Raw genomic sequence first — 22,072 nt, forward strand, 5'->3', positions numbered from 1 at the left:
GCTGAAGATGGTTGGGCCTAAGACACTGCCCTGAGGAACTCCTGCAGCAATGTTCTGGGGCTGAGATGATTGGCCTCCAACAACCACTACCATCTTCGTTTGTGCTCGGTAAGACTCCAGCCACTGGAGAGTTTTCCCCCTGATTCCCATGGACTTCAATTTTACTAGGGCTCCTTGGTGCCACACTCGGTCAAATGCTGCCTTGATGTCAAGGGCAGTCACGCTCACCTCACTTCTGGAATTCAGCTCTTTTGTCCATGTTTGGACCAAGGCTGTAATGAGGTCTGGAGCCGAGTGGTTCTGGCGGAACCCAAACTGAGCATCGGTGAGCAGGTTATTGATAAGTAAGTGCCGCTTGGAAGGTATCGTCGACAGTACTATTATCACTTTGCTGATGATTGAAAGTAGACTGATGGGGCAGTAATTGGCCGGATTGGATTTGTCCTGCTTTTTGTGGACAGGACATACCTGGGCAGTTTTCCATATTGTCGGGTAGATGCCAGTGCTGTAGCTGTACTGGAACAGTTTTGCTAGAGGCGCAGCTATTTCTGGACCACAAGTCTTCATCACTACAGCCGGGATGTTGTCGGGGCCCATACCCTTTGCTGTATCCAGTGCATTCAGCCGTTTCTTGATATCTCGTGGAGTGAATCGAATTGGCTGAACTCTGGCTTCTGTGATGGTGGGGATATCAGGAGGAGGCCGAGATGGATCATCCACTTGGTACTTCTGGCTGAAGATGGTTGCAAATGCTTCAGCCTTGTCCTTTGCACTCACGTGCAGGACTCCGCCATCATTGAGGATGGGGATGTTTACAGAGCCTCCTCCTCCCGTTAGTTGTTTAATTGTCCACCACCATTCACGACTGGATGTGGCAGGACTGCAGAGCTTTGATCTGATCCGTTGGTTCTGTGTTGTTGGGTATGGTATGCAATAGGTCCATTTATTTCTAGGATTGTTCTATTTATAGCATTATTATAAAAACAAGCAAAAATACTTACAACATTTTATAAAACCATGAAAGAAAGATTTAGTGTCGATGAAAATGAAGTTTGATGAATTATGATGGTATTGCTACCTTCCCTATTTGTTTAGTGGAGGTTAATCTACTGCAGCAGCAAGTTCAAGTTGTGTCTTTAGAGGAATGTCTGAGATAAAACTATCGGTAACATAAGTTCCTTTAGTAAATTTCAACACTGGTTTTAACAAATGTGAAAGGACAATAGTGGCTACAACTTATTAAACTGTTAGAGGATGCAGCAGGGAGCAGTATAGGCCATCGACCCTGCTTAATATGCAACTCCTTCAATGAATTGTTGCTGAATATTTGTACTGGATATTGTTGGCTGACTGTTTATATTATTTTTGATCCTTTCATACCTAATATGGTTGTTGCCCTTCCTAAATTCTTGCATTTTTTTTCTCTGTGGGACATGTGCATGATTCATTTTAAGACAACATCATAACTATAATCAATATCATTACACATTTTATTCTGTATATTGACCTAGTACCCTGTAATGTATTATAACTTGAAGTGATTTGCGTAAATATTGCAATGTCTTCAATTAACTAAATTATTTATAGGTTGAATGACTAATGGTTGCTCATGAATTCTCATAGATGGACCACGTTTAAAAAAAAACATGAAGGCTATTCATTGAAGAAAATTATCAATGCAGCTTAGCATGCAGTCTGTCTTCATAACCCAACCCTATCATATGGTATTTCTGTATTTTAAGTATATTGAATTATTTATATCCATTTGCCCAACAATAATTGATAGAAAATCTGTACCTAAGTAATATATTTCAGTATCCTTGTAAGTTTAAACATAGTCTGTTAACCCTGAGATCTACATGGCAGTTTTTGCATTCACCTTCGGATTCTGTGTCACTTGATGGCATTGTTGATGACTGCTTCCATCACTTTGCTGATGATTGAGAGGAGGCTGATAGGAAAGTAATTGGCCAGGTTAGATGTATCCTGTTTTTTTGTGGATAGGACATAATAATTTTCCACTTTGTTAGTAGGTACCAATGTCATGCCTGTACTGGAACAGCTTGGCCAGGCAAGGCCCTGGTTCTAGTGTGCAGGTCTTCACTACAGCTGGGATGTTGTCGGGGCCATATCCCTCACCGCATTCAGTGCACCCAGCTGCTTCGTAATGTCAGGTAGAGTGAACAAATTTCTGGACACTTGACATCTATGATCATGAGGACCTTAGGAGGAGGCTGAATAGAATCGTATACTTCAGTCTTGCCTCTTGCACCTGCATGCTGGGCTCTACTACGATTGAAGGTGGGGATGTTCATGGATCTCCTCCTTCTGTTAGTTGCCTGATTGTTCACCACTGGATGTGGTAGGGCTACAGAGTTTTCCTCTGATCCATTAGCCGTGGGACCACTTAACTCTGTAGCCTGATGCGTTTGGTGCCCTGTGTTGTAACTTCAATAGGTTTGTACTTCATTCTAAGTAATGCTTGCTACTGCCCCTGGCATACCTTTCTACACTCTCCATTGAAGCAAGGTTGGTCTAGTGGTTTGATAGTGAGGGAAGTGTAGGGCTGCGTCAGGCTATGAGGTTGTAGTTTATGGTGGGATACAATTCTGTTGCTACTGAATTCCTAGTTTAGGGATTCTAGATCTGTCCTCCGTCTTTCCCATTTAGCACTGTAGTTCTGCCACATGACATGATAGAGGGTGTCCTCAATGTGGAGATGAGACAAGGACTGTGCAATGATAACTCCTACCAGTGCTATCACCGAAAGGTGTGTCTGCGACAGGTGGATTGGTGAGGATGAGGTCCAATTTTGTTTTACTTTTTGCATTGTCTGTCCCTTTTGATGCTCTTGCCCCAGTAGACCCAGGCAATCTCCCACCTTCATCAGTCCCTCTGGTACAACAATTATTTCCCAAACTCAAATCTGATGGCTGCAGGGTCAAGTGCACACAATTCATAACCACTTCTTTGTCTATTGCCAGATCTGAATGACCATCTCAAGCAGTATCGCCTGTTCCTCCACAGCCAATATGTCTTGTAACTCCAGATCATCTTGGAGAAGTGAGCACAATCCCAAACTGTCTCCGCTAGCCTCCCTCCCTTGCCCCCATCCTCATCTGACACCCAAAAAAAGGAGCTCATAACATTTCGGTTTTGAACTCAGCTGTCTCTGCCTTCTCCAGCCTACCACTGACATCCACACACACATTTGTCATTTCTTCCCCTCTTTTCCACCCCCACTCCCCCACCAAAGCCGTCATTAGACTTTTTTGTTGGGACCTACCACCCACTTCTCATTCTTTACCACTTCACACATATAGCAACCAAACTGGCCTCGTCAAAGTTGCCAACAACATCGTATGGCTGCAAGCATAATAGGCTATCCTTGCTGACCCCCCTTGATCTCTCCACTGCAAGCCTTCATGTGGTTGTGCATCCCATCCTCCTGTGTCACTTCTCCTCTGTGGCACCATCCTCTCCTGCTTCCATTTCTACCTTTCCTATTGCATCCCGTTAATTTCCTCCAATAGCTTCTACTCCCTTGTTTACTTGGTCACGTCTGGGCTGCCCAAGGCTCCATCTTCGCCTCCTTCTGTTCCTTACTTATATGTTGCTCCTTGTCAGCAAAATTTGCAAGTGTCGGTTTAGCTTTCAAATCTGAGGCCAATTATTCTCTCCTGTTCTCCGTCCCACATGATCCCTGATTTCATGCTACTGTGATTATAGGAATGTCATATATGGAATGGAGCTGGTTACTATTGAGTAGCGAATGTCAATACCCTGATTTTGTAAGTTGATGCTCTGATTTTTCAGTTTATTATCTTGATGGTTGAAGTGACATTTTTCTAGTTCGATCATCTATATCAATGTTTATAACCCTCAATTACGTTCTTAACAGAATATTTATCCAGCTCACTTTTAAAGTGAATAATTAACACAACATTAACTGTTTTTGATAGGAGTCTTCCATATATTCATGACTATGGAGGGGGGATCCTCTGATCTTGATTTTCACTTGAGGTGTATTAGCTTGGCCTTGTAGTTCCACAATCACTGCTTAAATTAACCTGATTATATCTGTTATCATGCCTCCATCTTCTCTCCAATAAAAGTTGCATTTTTAAATTTTATTTCATTTTTTTGTGCTGATGGAAGTGAGGGATGTTTAGTGATGGGGAATGAAATTCTTTCCATTTCAGATACCCCTTATCAGCCTCGAGCACCCCAAGACAGTTATAGTATAACTGGTGCAGAGTAAAGCTCCCTCTACACTGCTCCAATGACGTGCCTGAGCCCAACCTTAGAAGAGCACTTACTACTGCATTAGTGTGACATTTCTTCTGCTTCTTGCGTTATCCATCCTGTGGCCTCTCTTGAATGAAAATGCCAGTTGGTGTTAAATTAAGGACAGTTTTGTGCTGTAGGCCAAGAATTAAACTAGATTGAAACTGGCCAAAGTCATTTCATGTGGGACTCATAGCCAGCGGACACTGGGGGTTTTCATCCCTTCAGTCCAGCATGAATTTTGAACCAAGGCCCAGAGGTGACCCCGAGGGGGTGAAACTCGACTTTGACGGTAGTGCAACATGGACGATAGCGAATCTGCAGAAAATCGGTTAGATTGCTTGGGTTGGTTGTGACACCTGTATAAATAGTTCCACTAGTGGCTCAGTTCAATATTCGCCTCATTTTAAAATCTATTCTTTTTTCACCATTTCGTTTAAAATTACTGTTCATCTTAAAACTTCAAGTTTAATGCGTGGGTTTCAAATTCCCCATCTATTTTAATGAAGGTGTTAACTACACCTCTTAAAATTGCAGAGAGGGGACGTTGATATGAGCATATTTAACCATATATAACCAGCAGTAGCTTAACTTCTTCACGTTGGGCTTAGTAATTTCACGAGGTCAGTTTTGCAAGGATGTCTTTGGAACATTTCTTTTTCAAAAGGAAAATTAAAAATTAATCCTTGCTCTCTATTTGTTTGATTTTTGCTGATGAGGACACTTGGGGTTATGGTGTATCTATTCGTTCTGAATTTATTTTTCTGTCTTTGGTTGAAGTTTTCCCTTAGCTCTGAAATCCAAAGTAGCACATTGAGCTCCAGCTGTGCAATATCTTTTTTGTGAAGCGTTTTGAAGTAGATGTTGTGATAGTTAGTGCTTGAGGCTTTGTGAAGATTCAAAATGCGATACATTTACCATAAAATAACAGGTCAACTGGCATCAACCATTTACTGCACAGCAGCTGCATGAAAATGAAATGACTCTCTTCTGCTATAGTGAATCAAAAATTTTAGAAGTGAAAGTGTGGCTCCAAGTATGAAACTACAGTGGAATAACAGCTGGACTGCTCTTGGCAGTTGTTTGTGCATTGATGGATTAACTGGGATATTCTGGAAAGAAATTATTTTAACATGCTATGGAAACCCTTGTGATGGATGACTCTGTTCCGTGATGGTGCAATTATTACATGGTTTTAGATCTGAAATGTGCAACATGATCTGTATTTTTTTCATAAAAAGAAGCTCCAGTTCTTTTCAGAATTATGAGCATGTAGTTTAAAAGAGGCAAATATCTGGCAAACCTTCATTCGAAGTAAGAATAAACAAATGACATTACAGTACTGCTTAAAAAAAAATTGGAAGTCTTATGTGGGCCTTAAATACTTAATGTCCCAAGATGTGATTATGACTTGCCATGGGATCCATTCTGGGGGCTTATATTATGAACATCGCACTGTAGGATTATAAAAGTTTGACTTTGAAGCTGCCTACACCTTTAAGATGACTGACTAGAATGAGAACCAAACAAGCCCAGCTTATTTCTACTTTGTCTGACCACGAATTTTCACTCAATCTTTTTTGCCACCTTAGCAGTGGATACTTCGTAAATGGACTAGAATAAATTGTGTGGATTGTTGCTTGCAGTTGTACTTTTGTAGTGAAGTTTTCATCGCTTGACCTTGGCAGCAAAAGCAAGAGATTTTCATCAGGCTAATGCATGCTGATGAGAATTCACTAGGCTTATGGGAGTCTATTGCCACTATCTGTGGGGAAGTAAAATTCAGCAGATTTGTAGCTGTGGTAATTTAACACTGCCGGGTGTATGAAAGTGAACCTTGGCAGCCTTAAGTATAAACCCTGAAAGGGTGTGTTCAGTTCAGATTATTGCCTTAGAAATGAACAATCTCTTTGGAGAAGGGGTGCTGAGGAAGAGGGATCTAAATGTAGCTAAGGTCTACAGCCTGTCAGGGCTGCTTAAAATTTGCTTTAAATCTGTTCATAAGATTTTCACCATTCTTGCCATTGTAGACAGTTCGGCATTTCCATATGATGATGTGAAGTGCAAGGCAGTTTCTGATTAAGTTCCATGGATAACGAATGTCCCATTAGGGTGGTTCTGGGAACATGAGGTTACATCTGAAACTCCTGTTGTACAGTATTTGGGGTGTTAATGGAATATAGTGTGAGCAAAGGCAGCTGGAAAGTGAAATTGCAGAAGTTAGCATGGTGAGAAGACAGGGAGGAGGCTGAGCTGACTGAGATGATTTTGTAGAGAAAGCTGGTGTGTATAATTGGGATTCTTTGGAGTTTTTAGTCCATGGCAGGTTTCAGTCTCACAAATAATCTTCTTGCTCTGTATAGTACAGGATTTGGAAAGGATACCACAGTCGAATGTTTTATACAATATTTATAATGGTTTGAAGGTGCCTTCATCCGCTGAGTACAGCATATTATAAATATAATAAATGAGTAAATTGCCTGTGACGTTGCCTACAGTCAGTTGATGAATAGAATTTTTTTTATATACAAATTGGTTGCTATACTTGGTAGATTTCAGAAACTTGCTCTACAGGGTCACCTAGTGGCTAGAGCCTGCAATAATATTGTGACCATTAACATAGCAAAATTGAATGGGAAATGTTGGCAGTTTACAATGATAAATGTTGATAGAAAAGTGTTACAAAAAATAGTGACAACAGGAAGTAAGGTTTGTGGACAAGAAGTGTGTACCCTATGCTAGATTTTTAACATATAGATAACATAAATTATGACCTCTTGGTCATAATTTGGACAATCCATTTAGATTGTAGGCTATACTCTCTTTGTCCTCTACAAAACTGTGGGCTACAATCTTTGTCCTATACGACACTGTGAGCTGTGTTCTCTTTGTCTTATACGACACTGTGGGCTATATTTTTCTCTCTTTGCTGTTTTTAACAAAAAAAGTAGCGTTGAAAACACCACTTTGTACTTATGTCCACATTTATGCTAAAATTAGTCAACAGAGGAAGACATACCCCTACACAGCTACACCACATTCAGTGTTAAGTTTTTTAATTGAATACCCTCAGGTTTTGTGCATGTAAAACTGGTCTATGTTTCTTGTTTCAATTGATTTAAAAGTATGATAAACCTGTAAGGGTAAGTTCACTGAAGTGCCTATTCTCTGACCTGTGTTCTCTTCAAGCACAGCGCCTCAATGGGAGCACAAGATGAGTGAATTTATCTTAAAATCCCAATTTAGTTTTATTTTTTAAACTTTTGTTTCCATCTTTCTCTTTCAGCTGATATAATTTCTACCGTAGAGTTCAACCACACTGGAGAATTGCTGGCTACAGGGGACAAGGGAGGTCGAGTTGTTATTTTTCAGAGAGAACAAGAGGTAAGTGTTGAGGAATTGTGATGTTACTTGATTAACAAGACTTTTGTAATTTTGCAATCATTACAGCACTGCATTCTTATCTCTCTGGTGTCTGATTTATTATTTGAAGTGTTTATTGAATTTATTCCCTGGCAGAAAATTTTGTTGCTGTAGCCAAGAAAGTGAGCGGAGCAGGTGACTTGTTCCCCGGTCGTTAAGTGGCTGCTCAAATGTGTGCTTTCCGTGTTGGCACAGCTGTGATTGAAAGAGTTGAAAATTTGAAGCTATGTTATACCTTTCAGTGTTGTGCTTTGGAACATCCAATACGTTGTCTATCAAAGGAATATGAAATAAGAAATAATAGTGCCTCCCCGAAAGAACAGTGGGTAAATGCACATTATGGGCTGGTACACTGACTTACTGACCAAGAATGCTGCAGGTTTCAACCTCTGTCAGATTTTTACAAGCTTTAGCTTACTTCGGGATCAGGATGATGTCCTGAATGAGAGCGAAACTCTGGTGGTTTATGAATGTCAGACTCCAAGTACAATGCTCACATTCCCGCCCTTTTTTCATGATAATACATGTTTTTTTATATTCACTGCCCCTCCTCCACTTCAGGATACTTTGCGATTCAATTTTACATTTTAAGATCAATTTTCTGTTGCTGCCGCTCTTTGCTGAACAAATTGCATCTGGATTTAGTTTTTTTTACTGCATTAAAATATTCCTGCATTATTGAAGTGTAGGAATGGTGGGAAATATAAGTCAATAACTATTGTGGCAGGTGGGCAACATAATGGTACCAATTTGCTTTCTACCACTAACATTTATTTTACAGAACTAAGATTACATTATAAGGTCAGACTTTTCCATTTTCAGAGTACCCTTGAACGGCCCATTGCATGTGTTCTGCACTTGTAATCAGCCTTATATAACCTCAGGGCATTCTCCCACTGACGATAATAAGGTGCTAGAGGACAGGAAGAATGCATTACTGCACTCTATGGCATTTTGAGCGGAATCTGATGTATGTCCTGAATTAATCACTAGAATTATGGAACTCCCTCTTTTCACCTGCTAATTCTTTTGAAGTTTAGATTTTTCAGGCTTAAAATGGATAGTAACAATGCTACCAACAATACATGAGTAAAATACATATTCACATACAGAGCTGAACAGGATTTAGTCCACAAGAAAAATACATTTTTGTCTGCCAGGATCCAAAAACAAAATAACAAATTTCGAGACAAATAGGTCTGTGTCTAAGGGTAACAAGTCATTCACAATGGACAAAGAAATTGGCTTGTATAGATTACAAGGATCTCTGCTATTTATATTGATGCTGCGAACAACAGTTTAATCTGGTCTAAGATCAGACAACACTAGCTTCTTTAACTAAAAATGAAACAAAGCAAAATTTGTGACATGACTTGATTTTTTTTTCAATGCCGAGTTCATTGTTTTGGCAACTGTAAGTCAAGATTTCAGGGTTTTTTTCCCATTGAAATTGATGGGGACACTAATGCACTTGGCTTATGGAGAAGGATATAGATTTTCTGCCTTCTCGTGTTGCTGATGTTTTCATTTAGTGCATCCATTTGAATAAGTTAAATCTTACCTTGAACAGTGTTTCATTTCTACCCTCCTCCCCACTCAACTTTCCACCCTTTTTCTCCCCTAAAGATGCTAACTCTTGTTGGAACGGAGACCCACGCCCACTTGTGCCCCTTTTGGTGTCTCATCCAAGTGTACATAGACAACGAGTGTCGGTGGGTTATTTGCCTATGCAGAGAATCGCATCCAATCCACCTGATGCACAATTTCGGCAGCAATTGAAGGATAGTGAGCAGGGCTGGGAAGATTGGCTGCTTTCTTTTTTTTGCCCATTGCCCTAACGAGGGGGTGCTGAAGCCTATTACAGTGCCCAAGCTGCTACTATAGCTAGAAATCAGAGCTGGGGATTTTTGGTTCGCATTGCTCAACTCTCGACTCAGCGGGTTACTGGGAGAATAAATGCTCCCCAATTTCATTAGAAGAAAATAAGCTGCAGGTATGAAGTACTGCCATAGCCAATTCAACCAATGTGTAGCATACACAATGTTTATAATGTATCTGTACCCTAAACAATCTAATCCACCCTTGTTCCAAAGTTTAGAAAAAGGAAAACATTTGTGTTTCTCCAAAGCTTTTAAATGTTTGTTAATCAAAGGTTACTTTTGTTTTATTAATGTTGTTTCCCCCAAAAAAGACCTTCATCTGCATATTCAGCTTCAAAATCAACCTTTTTTTTCTTAAGACAAAAAATCAGCCTCACCATCAAGGTGAGTACAATGTTTACAGCACCTTCCAGAGTCATGAGCTCGAGTTCGATTACCTAAAAAGCCTGGAAATAGAAGAAAAAATTAACAAGATCCGATGGCTGCCTCAGCAGAATGCAGCCCACTTCCTCCTCTCCACTAATGGTAAGTGAACTCAAACTCTCTTCCATAAACCATTCCACCTTGCTACTCTCCTCACTTTCAAAAGCCTCCTGAAAACCTATCTCTGACCATTCCAAGCTCCCCAACTCGTGTGCTTATTACTGCTTGGTATCTGTTACCGCTTTCCCTCTCTTTTTCTACTTTGTGAAGTGCCTTGGAATATTTACTTGGAATGCTGCTGTATTAATGCAAGTTGTAAGTGCACACGAGATTTGGAGAAGGATAAGGGTCACGGTAATTGAATTTTATATTTTAAAGTGTTGTGCAACAAACATTTTTTAAATGTGTTTTTTTTAATTGAATACATTTTGTTAAAATGTTTATATTTTGGGTATACACTGTTAACTGGTTAAAACAGTGACTTTTATTTAACGTTTGGAAAGATTCTTTCAACGCCATAAGCAGTGTAAAAAATATAAGCTGCTCACCAGGATTTTTTTTTGATGAACAGTGAAATAAGGTTCAGGATCGCAGGATATGTCTGATGGTGAGACCTCTACACAAAATCTTCTCTAAGTCAATTAACAGCCTAGATTAATTTTTCATAATATTAACAAGAATTCCGGTCTGCTGTAATAACTTCTTGGGTTAAATGGTGTCAGTCACTCCCATAAGCGGTCTGTACATCTTTCTTTTATGGGATTGACTTACACTGCTCTACATCTATTTGTATGATAGCATGACCTGTGAGCTCCTTGTGAGCTGACCTGGATATCCATGTCCTTTTGCACATTTTTTTCTTCAATCTCTCAGAAGTTAGACCAAGTTAACATTAGATGAGGCAAGGCTTTGTTTGAATTGTTGAGCTGCTTTATTCTACAGTAAGGTGAACGTGTAAAGTAATAGCTATGATAAGATTCATATAGTTTAATCGATATAATTTATCTCAGCATAACATAAAATAATGAATATGCTAAGCTGCCCCACTCCAGTGGATCATCTTGACTTAAATATGCATTCTTTCCTACCACCTAGGGCAGAACCTTCTTTCCATGCAGATTCCTGTCATTGGGAGCCTTTTGCTATCAGATTGCCAGTGCAGTAGCCTGCTTCCAAAAGCCAGACTGACTTTTTGGTCTCTTGCTCCTCTTAACCCTCACTTCACAAGCTGAAATCAAAGGGTGTTCCAACACAATGGATGAGGTGTTTTTCAATTACCCAGACAAGCTAACAAGTTGTTTATTGTTTAGTCTCTGAAGGAAAAGCAACCTTAGTTTAGCATATTAACTACCCTTCATCTGGGTGCCCCTTTTCTTAAACTGAGACTACACATTGTTTTTAAAAACTCAGCCTTAAAGGTATTTTTTCCAAATCTTTTCTGTGGACTGGAAGGTAGCAAATGTTACCCTGCTGTTCAAGAAGAGAGGGAGAGAGAAAATAGGGAACTATAGGCCAGTTAGCCTGACATCGGTCGTCGGGAAAATGTTGGAATCCATTATTAAGGAAGTGGTAACAGGGCACTTAAAAAATCATAATATGATGAGGCAGAGTCAACATAGTTTTATGAAAGGGAAATTGTCTTTGACAAATTTATTAGCGTTTTTTGAGGATGTAACTAGCAGGGTAGATAAAGGGGAACCAGTGGATGTCGTATATTTGGATTTTCAAAAGGCACTCGATAAGGTGCCACATAAAAGGTTGTTACACAAGGTAAGGGCTCATGGAGCTGGGGGTAATATATTAGCATGGATAGAGGATTGGTTAAAGGACAGAAAACACAGAGTAGGGATGAATGGGTCATTTTCAGGTTGGCAGGCTGTAGCTAGTGGGGTACCGCAAGGATCGGTGCTTGGGCCTCAACTATTTACAATCTATATTAATGACTTGGATGTAGGGACCGAGTGTAATGTATCCAAGTTTGCTGACCATACAAAGCTAGGTGGGAAAGTAAATTGTGAGGAGGACACAACGAGTCTGCAAAGGGATATAGACAGATTAAGTGAGTGGGCAAGAAGGTGGCAGATGGAGTATAACGTGGGGAAATGTGAGATTATTCACTTTGGTAGGAAGAATAGAAAAATAATTTTTAAATGGTGAGATATTATTAAATGTTGGTGTTCAGAGAGACTTGGGTGTCCTCTTAGAAGAAACACAAAAGGTTAGCATGCGGGTACAGCAGGCAATTAGGAAAGCAAATGGCATGTTGACTTTTGTTGCAAGGGGGTTGGAATACAAGAGTAAGGAAGTTTTACTACAGTTGTACAGGGCTTTACTGAGACCTCACCTGGAGTACTGCGTGCAGTTTTGGTCTCCTTAGCTGGGGAAGGAAATACTTGCTGTAGAGGTGGTGCAACGAAGGTTCACTGGATTAATTCCTGGGATGAGAGGGTTGTCTTATGAGGAGAGATTGAGTCGAATGGGCCTGTACTCTCTGGAGTTTAGAAGAATGAGAGGTGATCTCATTGAAACGTACAAGATTCTGAGGGGGCTAGACAGGGTAGATGCTGAGAGATTGTTTCCCCTGGCTAGAGAGTCTAGAACTAGGGGGCATAGTCGCAGGATAAGGGGTCGGCCATTCAAGACCAAGATGAGGAGGAATTTCTTCCCTCAGAGGGTTGTGAATCTTTGGAATTCTCTACCCCTGAGGGCAGTGGAGGCTGAGTCATTGAATATATTCAAGGCTGAGATGGATAGATTTTTGGACTCAAGGGGAAACCAGAGATATGGGGATCAGGCTGGAAAGTGGAGTTGAGGTGGAAGATCAGTCATGATCTGATTGAATGGCGGAGCAGGCTCGAGGGGCCGTGTGGCCAATTCCTGCTCCTACTTCTTATGTTCTTATTTCTTAAAATAGTCAAAAATACCCTTAAGTATGACAGTTATATTTTTTATAGATCTGATGTTGCAAGTCCAGTCAAAAAGTTTGTTGTAGTTTCATGCAAGACTATTTTACACACATGTAGATGAACATTAACTGGTGAAGGTACACGGATCCTTTTTTTTTGCCCCTTGACGATAATCGGAGATTTGTATGTAGAGACCAACATCAAAGTGAAGTTCTCATTGAAATGAATGCCAGGAAAACTAAAACTTCAACTTCCATAAGAATGGCTTTGTATTATAAGCAATTTCCATATAAGTGGTTTTGACTAACTTTTTTTTCCATGTAAAATTTATAAGAAATTTGTTTTTAATGAGTGTTTAGTGGAAAAGACAATGATGCTTCCAGCCCAAAAAGGGGAACGGATATGTTTCTTACTGGAAGGTAAATATTACCACTAAATTTGACCAGTACACACGCTGGGTGGAATTTCTGTTTGGGCAAATGGTAACTATTCACAATGTGAGCAGGCACACTGTCATTTTAACCAGTACTGACACAAATCATAGGGGTTCCTCATTCAAACATTGCAGCCAGTTTAATTTAATTTGTTCCTGCTTGTTTTGCCAGTGCTCAGTGCAGATTGAGTCATAAAAGAAGGGTGTGATGAAATTATAATTTACCTGCAGCCATTACCTGATGTCAAAATTTTCAACGTATGGAATACTTCGGTCCATTCAGATCTTAATTATGCACAGTAGTCAGAGTTGATAAATTTTGGCTTTTTTTTAAAACTACATCTCCCGCACCAGTCAGCATAGGAGACTGGCCACAGTTTTCTTGTTTTATTTTAGCAAATAAAAATAAAGCCACAACCAATCAAAAAGAAAGAGAAGGTAATGTCATGTATCCTTCCATTCTGAAGCAAAGCCATTTCTATTGTAATGATATGTAAATTAGTTCACACTTCATATACCAATAGAATATTTGCAGAAGTGAAAATTGTCCTAAAGTTTTATGCGTTTAACCTATAGCCTTTTTGTTTTAAATATTCTGGATTTTAACAAGTAGAATATAGGTGTTACAAAATATTTACTTACGGCGTAAGTGCAAATGTAGGCCAGAAATTTTGCGCTGTTTTATTAGTCCAGTCTGTGAATTAACTTTGTTCAGATAGTCATAAAATAATGAGCAGTCTCTTTTTTTAAAGCGCCCAGTAGCTACAGTACTAAAGACTCAGGTTTTCAAATTAAAAAGTGAATTGGAATCAGATTCTCAAAAGACATTCACACTGAAGCTTCTCCAGAGGCCGTTTGCCAGTGTTACCATTAGTTGTGCGAGGACAAGCGGAATAAAGTGGCCAGAGACACACAACAGCACCTTCTAGTGAGTCACCTGAGGAGCAATACTGACAGCATCTGTGGGAATGCTCATGGGCTAGAGCTGGCTTATACTATAACCAAGGCAAGTGGCCGAGGCATAGGGTGCGAATGGCATGGAGGAGGAATTGGCAGATTGTTAAAATAAAGCTTAAAAAGAGACGTTTTCAGCTGGTCAGCTTGTATTCTCAGCCCAGGTGATAAATCAGTCTTTAAAGATGTTAAGCAGGTCGTTTTAATCGTTGGTATATTGCGTTAATTGTGAAAGCTCAGGAGAATTATTTTCCAACTACTCTTGCGTTCACAGAGGTCATGTGCTAAAGGAGGATTATAAATGCTCTAACATATGAGGGACAAACAGCTACATACGGATCACCTATGAATTGTGTAGGCTTTAAGTTTTCAAAAATGTCATTTGGTTTTTCTACGAAGGTCAAATAGTACAATGTCAAAGGTCATTGAATCATTATTTCAAACCAAAATGGTGTAGCCTGGGATAGCAATAGAAATTCGGCATTTGATAAATGGTCCTGTCAAAAAAAAATGAAATCTATTCATATTTTTCCCTAGTGCATTCCTCCTGGACAATTATTAGAATATGAAGAGTGAATTATATAGTAAATCCCCTTCAAATACAGATTGCCCATTATTATTCTGAATAAAATTATTAAAATAGCCAATTTTGAATTGTCTGCTATAGTGGATTCAGAGGTTACAGTTGATTTGGAAGTGGTCTGGTGACGTAGCACATTGATGAGCCAGTGCTCTGCACAATTGAGTGCTGGGACCGAATGTAGTCAGAACATGGGATGTTAATGAGATTAGTCTTGATGCTTCCCCAAAGCAAAAATGAAGTGAATGGAAATCCAACTCAAGTCTGCAGACAAACAAATGAACAGCCTCATTCCTAATCCTCGGTTTGATGGAAGTGTTGCTTCATGAGGCAGTTGCAAGGAGGATGTTTACCACTCCAGGGCATCATCCTTATAGGTCAGCAAAGCAGCATGCCTGGAAGGAGGCAGAGGTCACTTGGAAGCTGCAGCTGATCATTACTGTCCCTGTCTGTGCCAGTCCTATGATTAGCTGCGGGCGTCCTAGCAGCAGATGGCATAGGCTGTGTCTGGCCATCTGACTCTGCTGACCTGGAGCCTGAGAAGACACTTTTTTTGCTGGATAGATGTGTCAATTGTCTGCAGACATAGTTGGTGGCGTCTTGATGAAATGTGACTGATCAGGCTACGCTGGCTGTTAATCACTCTGGAATGCCTTCTTCCGTGCAGTGCCACTTAAAATTTGACAGGTGGTGCTTCCGATGAACCATCCAGCATTATGGTTAGGTCAGGTCTTCACGTATTGTATTCATGCCATTGGGTCTGATATTCCAGCCTCCCTATGAAATTGGCACCTCCATATAATTAATATAAAGTGTACAATGGGATTTAGCCTATTGTTATGTGATAGCCTTCCATACTCTTCCCTCTCCCCCGTCACACATTTGGTCATCGTTGGGCACCACTTCTACCCTTGCCAGATGCGGGGCTGTTTCTTAGTCCCACTCCTTTTGGCCTTCTGCATCTGCTGGTCTTGTAGCTCGTTCTTGGGAGCCATTGTGGGTTGCTAACAAACCCGCTGGTTAGCCAATTTAGGACTAATTCTGCCATATTACATGTAGTCCCTGATCCCAATGGCCCTTGACATATTTTCAGCTGCTAAATTTGCCATTTACAAAACAATTTTAATGCAGCAATTACTTTACACTGCAAAGTCTGGCCATTGGATTCCCATAAATTGCTCAAAATGCTTTCTGAATATTTTTTTGACATGCCAATTTTTTTCTCTAACTGAAATTTCTAATATCCAAATTAAACAAAATATAAAATGCAAAATAAAACCTATTCTGCAACAACATGATAAATTTATCCTAGTTTTCTAACTTAAAAAAACTGCAAGTCTGTGGCAGTTAACAGCCAATCAGCTGTAAGTGGGCCCCTAATTAGATGTTAATTATTGTGGCTGGAAGTTGGCTGACCAGTTGTAACTGGTGTGTTTCTTTAGAGTATATAGTAGAGGGATATTTGCAAAAGCACAGAGCTTGATGAGAGTTGGGTGAATCTGCTAAAAAGAGTGACAGGGAATTTGGTGAGAGTGGGAATTCGGTGAGAAGGAACGGAGGTGCTAAGTAATTTAAACCAAGGGGCAACAGTAACTAAGTAGGTATATAAATAATCAGAGTATTTCATTAGATCTAAAGGGGATAAAATTAAAATTAAGTAAGTAGAGGATACCAACATTAAAGAGATCTGAATTACATTAAATAAAAATCTGATATACATAAATAATAAATAAATAGGAGTAAGGGGATACGAAAGTAAAAACATATATATAAAACGGAAGTGACATATCATTTTAACAAAATGATGGACAGCTGAGACCCGTTACCTGCAATTCCTGTGCCATGTGGGAACTCCAGGACGCTTCATGTGTCCTGGATAACCACATGTGCAGGAAGTGGCTCCAGTTGCTCGAACACAAGCTCAGGGTTTCTGAGGAGAGAGGGAAGCTGAGAATTTCCTGGAGTGCATGTTCCAGGAGGTGGTCACCCGACAGCTACAGAGAGTTCACAAGGATAGTAAGTGAGTGGCCATCCAGCAGGGTAGAAAGGGGTAGGCTGTGCAGGAATCCTCTGGGAGTGTGGCACTGTCAAACTGGTTTTCAGTACTGAGTACCGGAGAGGGTGACGACACCTCGGGAGTGCAGTCCAGAGCACATCCATGGCACAGGGCAAATGACTGCACAGGGTGCACAGCAAAGTGTGGAACTGCAATGGTCATAGGGGATTCAATAGTCGGGGGATAGACAGGCAATTCTGCAACTGCCGACATGAGTCTCACATGGTGTGTTGTCTCCTTGCTGCCAGGATGAAGGATATCGCTGAACGGGTGCAAAACATTTTGCAGGGGGGAAGGGGAACAGCCAGAAATCATGGTTTATGTTGGAACCAATGGCATAGGTAGGAAAAGGGTTGAGGTCCTACAGACAGATTTTCAGGAACTAGGGAGGAAGTTAAAGAGCAGGACCTCAAAGGTAGTAATCTCTAAATTACTCCCAGTGCCATGTGCTAGTGAGTATAGGAGTAGTAAGATAAGACAAGTTAACACGTGGCTGGAGAAATGGTGCAGGAGGGAGGGCTTCAGATTCCTGGGGCATTGGGACCAGTTCTGGGGCAGGAGGGATCTGTTCAAGATGGATGGGTTGCACCTCAACGGCTGGGACCAATATCGTCGCAGGGAGTTTAACTCGTGTTGTCGGGGAGGGTTTAAACTAATTTGGCTGGGGTTGGAGCACCAGGATGAAGCAATAGAGAGGAGATACAAGGTGCACAGAGGACTGGGAGAGACGAACAGCATTAGAATGAAGAATAGTTCAGAAATAAGAGGAATCAGACGGGGGGAAATGCAAGACAGATTAAGATGGGTTTAGAGTACATGTGCGTAAATGCACGGAACGGAAGGTTAGTGAGCTGCAGGCACAAGTAGCCATATGGGATTATGATATAGTGGCAACAACAGAGACCTGGCTCAAACAAGAGAAGGAATGGGAACTTAATATTCCTGGCTACAATGTATTCAGGAAAGATAAGGAAAGGAAAGATAAGGAAGAGAAAAAAGGAAGGGATGGCAGTATTGATCCAAGATACTGTTACAGCACTAGAAAGGGTTGATGTACTTGAGGGTTCAAAGATAGAATCTATTTGGTTGGAATTAAGGAACAATAAAGGAGCTATTAAAACACTGGATGTATACTATAGGCCACAAAATAGTGGGAAGGCAATAGAGAAGCAAATTTGCAGACAAGTTGCAGAAAGATGCAAGAAATATAGCTTCGTAATAATGGGGGATGTCAATTATCCTCATGTAGACTGGGAAAATAACACTGTAGAGGGCAAAGAAGGGGAGGAATTCCTGAAATGTTTACAAAAGAACTTTCTTTATCAGTATGTTTCCAGCCCAACAAGGAAGGAAGCAGTGCTGGCTCTAGTTCTGGGAAATGAAGTGGGGCAAGTGGAGCATGCTTCAGTGGTGGAGCATTTGGGAAACAGTGATCACAATATCATTAGGCTTAGGGTGGATATGGAACAGGACAAGGAAAAATCCAAGGTGAAAATACTTGACTGGAGGAGGGCTGATTTCAGTGAATTGAAGGAGATCCGGCTCAGGTTGAATGGAATCAAAGATTGGCAGGTAAAACAGTAAATGACCAATGGGAGGCCTTCAAAGAGGAGATAATTCGAGTACAGACTAGATGCATTCACACGAGGGGAAAAAGGAAGGGCCTCCAAATCTAGAGCTCCTCGAATGACTCAAGATATAGAGATTAAAATGGAACAGAAAAAGGAGGCTTATGATAAATGTCGGGTGCGTAATTCAGTAGAGAACCAAGCTGAATACAAAATACAAGGGAGAACTGAGAAATGAAATAAGAGGGGCAAAGAGAGTGTATGAGAATAGATTAGCGGGTAACATAAAGGGGAACTCAAGTCTTTTATAAACAAATATTAAAGGTTGTCAAAGGAAGGGTGGGGCCGATTAGGGTCCAAAAAGGAGATCGTCTTATGGAGGCAGAGAGCATGGCTGAGGTGCTAAATGAGTGCTTGCATCTGTCTTTACTAAAGAAGAGGATGGTGCCAATGTAGCAGTAAAGGAGGAGGTAGTAGAGAAATTGGACAGGATAAAATAGAAAAAGAGGAGGTACGTAAAAGGTTGGCAGCGTTCAAAGTAGAAAAGTCACCCGGTCCAGATGGGAATGCATCCTAGGTTGCCGAGGGAAGTAAGGGTGTAAGTTGCAGAGGCTCTGGCCACAATCTTCTAGTCCTCCTCTGATATGGGAGTGGTGCCAGAGGACTAGGGGATTGCAAATGTTACACCCTTGTTCACAAAAGGGGAGAGGGATAAACCCAGCAACTACAGGCCAGTCAGCCTAACGTCGACGGTGGGGAAACTTTGAGACAATAATCCGGAAAATTAATTGGCACTTAGAAAAATTGGGTTAATAAATGAAAGCCAGCATGGATTTTTTTTGAAGGCAAATCGTGTTTGACTAACTTGATTGAGTTCTTTAATGAAGTAACAGAGAGGGTTGATGAGGGTAATGCGGTTGATGTTGTCAAAAAGCATTTCATAAAGTACCACATAATAGACTTGTTAACAGAATCGAAGCCCATGGGAGTAAAGGGGCACTGTCGGTATGGATATGAAATTGGCAGGGACAGGGAGTAGAGAGTAGTGGTGAATAGTTGTTTTTCAGACTGGAGGGAAGTGTGCAGTGGCGTCCCCCAGGAGTCGGTGTTAGGACCACTGCTCTTTTTGATATATATTAATGACCTGGACTTGGGTATGCCAGGCGTAATTTCAAAGTTTGCAGATGAAATGAAACTCAGAAATGTAGTAAACAGTGAGGAGGATAGTAGCAGACTTCAGGAGGATATAGACAGACTGGTGAAATGGCCAGACACATGGCAAATGAAATTTAATGCAGAGAAGTGTGAAGTGATTCATTTTGGTATGAACAGTGAGGAGATGGCTCAAAATCCTGGAACTCCCTTCCTAACAGCATTGTGGGAGAACCGTCACCACACGGACTGCAGCGGTTCAAGAAGGCGGCTCACCACCACCTTCTCGAGGGCAATTAGGGATGGGCAATACATGCCGGCCTTGCCAGCGACGCCCACATCCCGTGAACGAATAAAAAAAAATAAAATAAAATAAACTAAATGGCATAATTTTAAAGGGGGTGCAGGAACAGAGAGACCTGGGGGCATACGTACACAAATCTTTGAAGATGGCAGGACAAGTTGAGAAGGCTGTTAAAAAGGCATGCAGGATCCTTGGTTTTATAAATAGAGGCATAGAGTATGAAAGCAAAGAAGTCATGTTAAACCTTTACAAAACACTAGTTAGGCCCCAGCTGGAATATTGTGTCCAATTCTGTGCACCACATTTTAGGAAGGATGTCAAGGCTTTAGGGAGGGTGCAGAGGAGATTGACTAGAATGGTACCAGGGATGAAAGACTTCAGTTACGTGGAGATACTAGAGAAACTGGGGCTGTTCTCCTTAGAGCAGAGAAGGTTAAGGAGAGATTTGATAGAGGTGTTCAAAATCATGAAGGGTTTTGATAGAGTAAATAAGGAGAAACTGTTTTCAGTGGGAGAAGAGTTGGTAACCAGATGGCACAAATATAAGTTAATTGGCAAAAGAACCAGAGGCGACATGAGGGGAAAAAAAATATTACGCAGCAAGTTGTAATGATCTGGAATGCACTGCCTGAAAGGGTGGTGGAAACAGATTCAATAATAACTTTCAAAAGGGAATTAGATAAATACCTGAAGTGGAAAATTTTTCAGGGCTTTTCGGAAAGAGCAGTGGAGTGGGAGTAATTGGATAGCTCTTTCAAAGAGCCGACACAGGCATGATGGGCCGAATGGCCTCATTCTATGATCCTGTGATCATTTGAACGCTCTCTTGTGTCTTCAACCTATCCCAAAAGCCCAGACTTAGCTTGATATTTTTGCCCAGATATGATTGAGAGCTGAATTTAGATTATGCAGTCTGAGCATTTGTAATGTATTTAATTTCTCAGGATGCATCAGTACTGTTCATGATATATATTTCTTTACCACTTTCTGCCAGTAGCTTATCTTCGTGTAATTTTGAAAACCAATTTAAAAACCTTTACTGCAGTGAAATTTATATTGAGTATCCTTAAAAAGAGACTGCCTGCACGTGTGTGTGTGTGTGTGTGTGTGTGTGTGTGTGTGTCAGCGCAAGTGTGTGGGGAAAATGACTTCTGATTGCACACCTGTTGTAGATTTTCTTCGTGTTCTATAAACTTGAAAAAGTTGTGACAGTGTGTGTGCTTTCTTCATTTAACGTTGCTTCAATTTTCAAAAAAACCACCAGCTTAATTTTGAAGTCATCTAATTATATCGGACAGTTAGAGTAGATTATTGTTAATCTCCGGTGAGAGACATTCTAATTTCGAACACCTATGGGATGGGGTGGAGGAAAGAGAGAGATACGCACACATGTATATGCACACGCACGCACGTAGACAGGCACAATGATGGGCCTCCAGCTTCTGGCACATGCTCCAAGCACATTGCCTATTTTGGGCCAGAAACTGGGTCCAAACCAATTTTCAGCATGCTGTTTTGTGACTGGCTGTGGTCACTTTACTTGAGAAACGATATTGTGCCAAGGAAAAGGATTCAGAGATGATTCCAGATTTTAGATTGTCCAAGTTATGAAGAGGAACTAAGAGAAGTAAATGTATTCTCCTGGGAAAACTGATGAAATGGGGTGGGGGAAGAATCATAGAAAGGTTACAGCACGGAAGGAGGCCATTGGGCCCATCAAGTCCGCACCGGCTGTATGCAAGAGCAATCCAGCGAGTCCAACTCCCCCGCCCTATCCCCGTAGCCCTGCAAATTTTTTCCTTTCAAGTACTTATTCAGTTCGCTTTTGAAAGCCAAGATTGAATCTGCCTCCACCATCCCTTTTGGCAGTGCATTCCAGATCCTAACCACTCGCTGTGTTAAAAAAGCTTTTGCTCATCTCACCTTTGGTTCTTTTGCCAATCACCTTAAATCTATGTCCTCTGGTTCTTGACCGTTTCGCCAATGGGCACAGTTTCTCTCTATCTATTCTGTCCAGACCCTTCATGATTTTAAACACCTCTATCAAATCTCCCCTCAACCTTCTCTGTTCCAAGGAGAACAACCCCAGCTTCTCCAGTCTATCCA

General features: G+C 40.9%; 1 protein-coding gene across 2 annotated transcripts in view; it reads left to right on the forward strand.

Moving 5' to 3' along the window:
• LOC137328332 (serine/threonine-protein phosphatase 2A 55 kDa regulatory subunit B gamma isoform) overlaps positions 1–22,072 on the forward strand; it is a 338,393-nt gene that overhangs the window by 191,400 nt on the left and 124,921 nt on the right. For both annotated transcript variants that reach the window (XM_067994329.1, XM_067994330.1), the window contains 2 exons: positions 7,574–7,671; positions 9,950–10,115. In XM_067994329.1, coding sequence (XP_067850430.1) covers positions 7,574–7,671; positions 9,950–10,115 — 264 coding nt within the window. The remainder of the gene's footprint in view (positions 1–7,573; positions 7,672–9,949; positions 10,116–22,072) is intronic.

The sequence above is a fragment of the Heptranchias perlo genome, chromosome 1 (genome assembly GCF_035084215.1).
Source record: "Heptranchias perlo isolate sHepPer1 chromosome 1, sHepPer1.hap1, whole genome shotgun sequence".
Lineage (NCBI taxonomy): Eukaryota > Metazoa > Chordata > Chondrichthyes > Hexanchiformes > Hexanchidae > Heptranchias > Heptranchias perlo.